At 48.2% G+C, this 8,846-nt stretch overlaps 1 protein-coding gene across 2 annotated transcripts in view; it reads left to right on the top strand.

Annotated features, from left to right (window-relative positions):
• Positions 1-6,344, top strand: part of LOC105996957 (HLA class I histocompatibility antigen, B-7 alpha chain-like) — a 66,407-nt gene extending 60,063 nt beyond the window's left edge. For both annotated transcript variants that reach the window (XM_013031207.1, XM_013031206.1), the window contains one exon: positions 6,298-6,344. In XM_013031207.1, coding sequence (XP_012886661.1) covers positions 6,298-6,326 — 29 coding nt within the window. In that variant the 3' untranslated portion in view covers positions 6,327-6,344. The remainder of the gene's footprint in view (positions 1-6,297) is intronic.
• Positions 6,345-8,846: the final 2,502 nt, after the last annotated feature.

Here is an 8,846-nt window from a genome sequence, read left to right as displayed (position 1 = left end):
CATTCTGGACTGTCATGTATTCAGTCCTCACCTGGGTTGTCTTCCCTGCTCCTCAGTTGTGTTGTTTTCCTAGAACCTTCTCCATGAGCACCTATGATCACAGGAGCTTTTCCTTTAGTATAGAACACAGCACAGACTGTGCAGGTGAGACTAGGCTCAGGCCTGAGTCCTCTACTAAGGCTCCATCAGTTGTTCCTCCATACTTATGTCCCTTCTTGTCATCTGCATGAGCTGGTGTCTTGTTGGCCTTCTGGGTGTCCTGTGACAGCAGCAGGGGGAAAGGGGTGTGTTCCTGTCACTGCCTCCCAAAGCACCAGGCAGCCTTGCACAGGGTGTGTGTGGTGAGGAGAAAGGCAATGTGAGGCAGCTTGCTTTCCTTCTAGCACTGCTGCCTCCAGTGTGGGTCTGTGCTGTCCTCAGTGCCCTCAAGGGAGCCACCTGTGGGAAGAGCAGAGAGGAGGGATGTCAGGTTTCTCCTGTGAGCTCCCTTCCTGATCCTCTGCATCTTCTCTGCCCACCTTCCCTGCACCTGCCCTCAGCTCTGGTTAGTCCCAGCTCTACTCCCACCGGAATTCCTGGATTGAAGAGCAGCGTCAGGAAGGGATTATGGTCCCCATCTTGATTGGCTGAGAGGATCTGGAAGTTAGTGGAGTTCATGTCCACATGTGTGTGTCAGGGCATTTCAAGGAGAATAGGTCATGAGGGCTCTGACCTAGAGAGAATGTCATTAGGTGGTACATTGTAAACCTGAACAGAGTCCTGGAAGCTGGAGGACTGTGGTAGTTGGGACTCCACTGTGTGTGCACTTCTTTGGCCATTGTGTTTTTCTCTGGACTCTGTTACTGCCCTGCTCTGCCTCCTGCTGCCACGAGAGGCGCTGTGCTTCCTGCTGTGCCCTGCCTTCCCTCTAAGGCTGACTTGGTCCTTTCAACCCTGACCAAAACACTCCCTTCTGCTCAGCTTCATTCTCAGAAACAATTTAAGACAGGAATCTCCTGGCAGACAGCAGGGCCTGTGCTCTGACTACTTAACAATGTGGTTCTGAGGCCTTTGGCTTGGTCTGCAGATTGAATTTGGAATCGCTCAGAAAGCCAAAGGAGGTCAGAACTGTCATGCTTGTGGAGCATGTGTGCTAGCAGAAGAGACAGGTGGCAGGTGTGTAAGAGAGCAAGGAAGGACCATGACATGCAGGAGGAAGGCAGTGCTGCAGGACAGGTGACATGGTGTGGACGTGGGGACAGAGCTGACTGTGGTACTAGGTGTTCATCATGACCTGGGAGGGAATTTTTGAGAGTTGTGTTGAAATTGGCAAACGCATATCTAGAGAAAGTGTTGGTAAACTGGAAGATGTCCTTGTGCAAAGTCCTTACCTGTGTTCTGTTGTCAGCCTGGAATCTGGGATTTCCTGAGTTGAGCCTTTGAGAAGAGACCTGAAGAATAGATCTCATTTGAGGGATTTTTAAAAATTTTTTTTTTATGTTTGGGTCATGAGGCCTGAACTCTGGGCCTGAGCGCTGTCCCTCAGTGCTTCAGCTCAAGGCTACGGCTCTACTACTTGAGCCAAAGCACCACGCCTGGCTTTTAGCTTTTTGCTTAAATGGTGCTGAGGAATTGAACCCTGGGCCTCAGGCATGCAAGACAAGGTGCTCTACCATGGAGCCACCTTCACAGCACCAGAAATTTTTTTTTTTTGTATATGTGCTAGTCTTGAATTTACGGCTTGTGTGCTACCTCTCAGCTTGTTCTTGGTCAAGGTTAGAGTGTGGTATAAGCAGCCCACAGACTTACCTGTCAGTGCTGGTTTCAAGTCATGATGCTGGGCCTTAAGTCTCCTGAGTAGGTAGGAGTACAGCAGGATCTACCCTATCTGATGCTGATAGTGATTTTCTTTTTGTGTCATTCCTTGGGGCTTGAACTCAGGACTTGAACACTCTCCCTGAGCTTTATCACTCAAAGCTAGTACTCTACCAATTTAAGCCACAACACCACTTCTGGCATGAGTCACTAGCCAGTTCTGGGGCTTGAACTCAGGTCTGGGCACTGTGCCTGAGCTTCCTTTGTTCAAGGCTAGAACTCCTCTCTTTTTACCATATTTCCAGCTTTTTCTATGTGGTTGAAGGAATCAAAGCCAGGGCTTCATGCATGTTGGCAAGCATTCTACCACTAAGCCACATTTCCAATCTCTGAAAAAAAATTTTTAAGTCGAACAAGGTGTTTAATAAGGAGGGAAAAAATGGGTAGACATACAAATGTCCCAGAGTTTAGGTTTAATATATCCTGGCCTGTAGTTTCCAAATTTGACCACATGATGGCGATATATATCCAGCTTTTTGTTGTCGGTTTTTGTTATCAATGTAGAACCATATAAATAAGTGCAGAAGCCTGGCTCTGGTGGATCATACCCAGTATCCTACACAGTCAGGAGGCTGAGATCTGAGAACTGCCATTCAAAGCCAGCCCAGGCAGAGAAGTTCATGAGACACATCTCCAATGAACCATACCAAAACCCAAGGGACTGCTGTGGCTCAAAGTGGTACAACACTAGCCTTGAGCAAAAGAGCTCAGAGTTCAAGACTCAGAATAGATGAAAAAAAAACACCCCAAAAAGAAACAAACACAAACCCCACACACACAATAGGGCTGAGTAGGCAGGAAGATGTCAGCTTTGGTACTTGAAAACCTTTGGGTAAATACAGCCCTTTTTAGGCATAGATGTCTATTGCTTTGTTTATGGCTACTAATACCTCAGTTTATCTCATCCATTAAAATTTGTGTAAGTTTTTGGGTCTGTTGGCCTTATCCCAATTTGGGGTATGAGGCTGCATTGTACTTCCCCAGAAAATTCACACAGGCAGTAACAAATACACCATCCCTCTTCACTTATTCTCAGGAAGGGGTTTGGATCCCACTCTGTTCAACTCCAGGTTCTACTCTCAATATGTGCAGTGGCGCCGAGTGGGGTAAAGTCATTATTTAAAGCCTTTCTTCACATCTAATTTATTGATAGGACTAAAACATTCAGGTCTGAGCTAAGTGCTGGTGGCTGACATCACTAATTCTAGTGAACTAAGAGGCCGAGATCTGAAGATTGTGGTTTGGCATCAGCCCAGTAAGGAAGTCCTGAAGACCTCTATCCCCAATTAACCCCCAAAAAGCTGGAAGTGGACTTGTGAGTCAAATGGAAGAAGACTAGCCTAGAACAAAAAAGCTCAGGGACAGGCCCTGAGTTCAAGTCCCAGAATCAGCACACACACACACACACACACAAACACACACACACACGGAGAATGTAATAAATCTCAAGCAGTTCAGAATGTACCAGGGTTCCCATGGATGCTGAGAAGTGCAAGGAAAGGCAAGAGAAGAATCTGAGCAACAGGAAGCAGAGCTAGAAGGGCTTGGGGTTGTCATTTCTCCACTTTGCAATGCAGACAACAGGGCTCCTTCCTTCCAGCAACTAACATTGATTAAGTGTCCTCTGCCTGCCAACCCTGGGCTGCACTGCACAGAACACAGGGAACCCCTTCCCTCAAGGAGACCTCTCTGTCCACATCTAGCTGGGCCAGTGTCCAGGGACAGGCCTGCCACCTGCAGGCTGCTCCCTGCTGTGCTGCAGCCCTGTGCAGGTCAGCTTGTGGTTCATTCTCCCCTGGGAACCCATGAGCAGCTGTGGTCTCTTGGGCTCAGTGCACTCTCCTGCTGTCTCCCTAGTTCTCACTATCCTGGCCACCTGACCCCATCAGCCCCAGTTTCTCTGGCTTTGCAAAGGCCTCTGTGATAGGTTGGAACTTCTGCTCTAGAAACATATTTGCAGTGTCCATACAAACTTGGGTGGCTACGCAGGAAAGGAATTTCCAAATGCTTCCCAGCTCTGGGTGAGTAATAAGTCTCAACATTCCCAGAGTCAACCCAGAATTTGCACTTGTAGCATCATCAAACTCACAACACATTAGCATCATTCATTTCAGCAAAACACATTCTTCTGGTGCCAGTGTGGTGGGAGAAATATGATCAGAGGCAGCATGAGCTGCATAGCAAGTTCAAGGCCAGCCGGTTCCACATCAGTGAGTAATTTTAAAAGAAACAAACAAAAAAACTATTTTGTACCTGTTCTGTGTCTTGACCTCAGGGCCTGGGCACTGTCCTAGATTTTTTTCTCTCCCTCTCTCAAGGCTAGCACTCTACTACTAGAGGCACAGTTGCACTTTTGGATTTGTTGGTAGGTAATTGGAGGTAATAATCACAGACTTTCTTGTTGAGGTTAGTTTCAAACTTTAATCCTCAAATCTCACCTTCCTGAGCAGCTGGGAATACAGCTATGAGGCACCAGTGCCTTGGTGATTAACGAAGGGCTGTGGATGTAGCTCAGTGGAAGAGGACTTGTGCTAGGCTCTGGAAGTGTATATTATGACCCCATAGTCTCTAGGGTTTGGCTCAGCTAATGCAATCATTTACACTCAGCTCTGATCTGAAGGAGATTCCCTGTGCCCTAGGGAAATGCTTCCCCATCCTGAAGCAATGAGACAGGAAGAAAGGGCAGAACCTGAGTGCAGCAGCTGAGACAGGAAATCTAATGATCAGTTCTGTGCTTAAATGCAGAGAGAACAAGAAAAGTGCCAGAATGTGTAAACAACAACAAAACAAGAAAACCCTCGCAATGACAGGATATATTATTTTTTTAAAAAAAGATGACAGTACTCTGAGAACAGCTTCAGCGCTGCCTGTGTGGACAACTGCTTTAAGAGGCAGCAAGCAGGACTAGTCCAGCAAGGCAGGTGGATGATGATGATCTGCTTCATAACAATCCATGCCTGACACCTGCTCATCCTCACATGGGCCCTATGGACACATCACCCTCACCCATGTTCTAGCCAGACCCAGGAATTCCACCCCCACCACCATCCTCACCAACATCAGCAGCGCCAACTCCAGAAGCAGAAGCAGGGACCTCGTGCCCGGGAGCACAAGCAGAGTGGAGCTTTGTTGGAGCACTGTTAAGTTCTGTTGGAGCATGGTTCCTGCTAGGCCTAAACTAAAGTACAGTATTTTGGACCAGATCCATCCCACCTCTGAACATAAGATGACCCTGAGGTGCCGGGCGCTGGGCTTCAACCCTGTGGAGATCACCCTGACCTTGCTGCGGGATGGAGAGGAACAGACCCAGGAAATGGAGCTGGTGGAGACCAGGCCTACAGGAGATGGAAGCTTCCAGAAGTGGGCAGCTGTGGTGGTGCCTTCTGGGGAGGAGCAGAGATACACATGCCATGTGCAGCATGAGGGGCTGCCTGAGCCCCTCAGCCTGACATGGGGTAAGCAAGGCTGAGGGCACAGAGCACACCTGTGCTCAGAGACAGCAGGAGGCATGTGCAGCTCTCAGCAGGTAAGGACTGAGAGCTGGGTTCACAGTGCTCATCCTCCTTTCCCTTCTCTTCCCAGAGCCGCCTGCTCGGCCCACCAGTCCCAAGGCTGGAATTTTCATTGGCTTGGGCATCTTTGCAGTTCTGGTTATTGTAGCTGTGGTGGTTTTTGTGCTGTGGAGGAAGAGGACTGGAGGTAGGAAGGTGGAGGTCTGAGTTCCTGGGCCACTTGTGGGTTTCAGGCCCCAGGCAGAAGTGTGAGCTGCACTCCTAATGGGAAGTTGCAGCACACTCAGGGCCTTCCCCAGCCTGACAGCTCCTCTTCTGCAAATCACCTGCAAAACGAAGGACACAAAATTCCCCCTCCTGAGGGTGGTGATGGGAACTGATTGCAGCACTCAGGCCCACAGGGACTCAGGTGCCCACTGAGGTCACACTCCAGGAGGTCCTGGGGTCTCTCTTCCCAACGGTTGCACTCCTCTCTCCTGATGCTTCCTTGGTTCTATGGTCACATTTCTAGAAACTTCCCATGAGGTCAAGGCTAGGGATTCATCCGGGCCCTCATGGCAGTGCTTGTGTCTTGCCTCTCACATGGTGTTTCTCCCAACAGGTGACAAGAGAAGGTATAAGGCTGCATGGGGGGAGGAGGTGACCTTTGTTGTGGTACAGACAGGATCTGTGGTAGCTCATCCACCCCAGATTTTTTCCAGTGACGCCTGTGTTCTCTAACCAGTTCCTTTCTTCCACCAAAGGAGATGACAGTGACCAGAGTCCGGATGCTTCCCTCAGAGCTGATAAAGTTGACAGCCTGGTGACCCAAAGTGGGGGACAGGGCTGAGGCACAGGGAAGACTGTTATGGTTGTAGGTCCTATGGATTGGGGTGTTAGGTGGCCTGCTCAGGGTGTGTCCTGATGTGACTGATCTGAATTTTTCCTACAGTGAGAAACAGCTGCTTTGTGTGGCACTGAGAGGCACATTTGTTCCTGGAGAAGCCCAGGATGCTGCAACACAGTAATTCTAGGGCTTGAACTCAGAGCCTGGGCACTGTCCCTGAGCTTCTTTCACTCAAGGCTAGCACTCTACCACTTGAGCCACTGCACCACTTCTGGCCTTTTCTGTGTATGTGGTACTGAGGAATCCAACCCAGGGCTTCATGCATGTGAGGCAAGCATTCTACACTCTAAGTGAGAGGCAAGGCTGAGGCACAGGGCAGGCTGTGTCATGGTTGCAGGGTGTAAGGACTGGGGCGTTAGGTGCCTGCTCAGAATGTGTCCCGGTGACTGATCTCTCCTTCAGTGACAAATGACTTCTTTGCATGGGACTGAGATGTATGTTTGTTCCTGCCTCTTCTCCTTCTTTCTGGGACATCAGGTGCTCCTGACTTCTCTTCCTGCACCTGGTCTGTTTTCTCAGCCATGGATTGATTCTTCCAACAATGAACTTCTTGAACAAGCCCAGAAGCAGCTAGATAAAGAGTGACTGGGGACTAACCATCTTTTCCAGCCCCGTGGTTGCCCTCTAGTGGACATTTGGGGAATCATGAATGCATTTGTTCCCACACATTTCCAAGAAATCCTTCCTCCTTCAAGTTTGTTACCCATTTTACAATCTTGATCTTTCCAAGTCACACCTCCCAGGGTGGTGTGTTGATCTTCCAATGCCTTGCACCTCATTCCAAGCCATCACTGTTGATAACTTGGATGTTTTCCATGCTGGGCCCTGCCTGCCATGCTGTAGATTACCAGTGATCCATTATCAACTTCATAATCAACTTCATTGTCAACTTCATATGTATTAGTAACCTAATCCAATGAGGGTCTGGTCCAAAATACTGTACCTGTGAAGGTATCAGCAGTAGTCAAATGGCACATCCAGTAGGAAATCCAAGGATAATCCAATAGAATGACTTCTTTTTTTGTCAGTTGTGGGGCTTGAACTCAGGGCCTGGCCACTGTCCCAAAGCTTTTTTGCTCAAGACTAGTGATTTACCACTTTGAGTTACAGTGCCACTTCTGGTTTTATGGTGGTTAACTGGAGATAAGACTCACCAAGGACTTTCCTACCAGGGCTGGCTTTTACACAATTCTCAGATCTCAGCCTCCTGAGTAGCTAGGTTTACATGTGTGAGCCACCAGCACCTAGCAAATGGAATGACTTTTTTTACAATTATATGAGCAAAGTTAGAAAAAAGAAGAAAGATCCTAAGGTACCTTGGGAAAAGCAAAATGTTACCCTCTCAGTAACTGTGGTCTCTGATAAGGAATCGGATAGTCTCCACTGGAGACAGCTGAGGGATGCATACTCTTACTCTCCCCCCAAGGATTTTTACGGGGGGGCAGTCCTGGAGTTTAACTCAGCCCTGACGTCTACCCCCTATCCCCATTCCTTTCCCACCAGTATCCCAAATTCTCTCCATATGGAACTACCACTTATGAGGTCTCCACCATTCTCCTCATGGCACTCTGATAATTACCAACTTGTTCTCATTCTCCAATAACGAGCTCCACAAAGGACCCATTCTATCCTTGCCATTTAGCAGTGATTGGCAACAAATGCTCAATGCCCAACATGTTCAATGGGTGAACGAATACTTGATTATAGTATATCCATCTACCTTGGTTACAATAGCGCAATCAGTACATGTACGACAATGTGTAACTTACCTAGGGCTACAGAATCTTTCTCTATTGTATTAGTAATATCTGGCTGTTCCAGTCCTTGAGAGTAGGAACTTTGTTCAATTTCTATTGTCCCAGAATTTAACATTTAGCATATACTGTTTCCAACAAACTTGTGTTGACCATACTGATTTTAAAAAGAAAACAAAAACAACCACCACCAGCTGGGTGCTGGCTTCCATCTGTAATCCCAGCTACTCAGGAGGATGAGATCTGAGGATTACTGTTCGAAGCCAGCCTGGGCAGAAAAAGTTCCCATGAGCTGCTTATCTATAATTAACCACTCAAAAATCTGGAAGCCCTACAACTGCCAAAAAAAAAAAACAAAACCAGAAGCTTAAGATAATTAAACTGCCCTGGAACATACATAACTACCAGCTCCAGAACCAAGACTGGAACCGAGTCTGGCAAAAGGGAATGGGATGGTTTCAATGAAGTTCTAGCATAGGAAGAGAAGCCCTGTCTTCTCCGGGCTGGAGTTCTCCAGACCTCACTGGCTAAGCATCCACATAGTCGACATGACTGACCCAGGCAAGGAAGCTCAGCTGGCATGGGCAACTGAACCCTGGATTCTCTGGTCCTTTCAGTTTCAACAGAAGCTTCTGGCACTTGTTGCATCATGTCTCCCACCCCTTCCTGCTTGTCTCTTCACATGGTGCTTTTCCTCACATTACTTTCCTATCAAGTCCGAGTCACGGGCAGCGCCTGGAAGTTCATCTGATGGGACTACCTCTTGTCCTGTCTCTAGCTCCCCATGCCCATCCAGCCCCTGCTCTCTCCATCCTCAGCCTCAGCCCCTCCCATGTCCTC

The sequence above is a fragment of the Dipodomys ordii genome, unplaced genomic scaffold (genome assembly GCF_000151885.1).
Source record: "Dipodomys ordii isolate 6190 unplaced genomic scaffold, Dord_2.0 Scaffold138, whole genome shotgun sequence".
In the NCBI taxonomy this organism is placed as follows: Eukaryota; Metazoa; Chordata; class Mammalia; order Rodentia; family Heteromyidae; genus Dipodomys; species Dipodomys ordii.
This window is presented reverse-complemented; position numbering and strand designations above follow the sequence as displayed.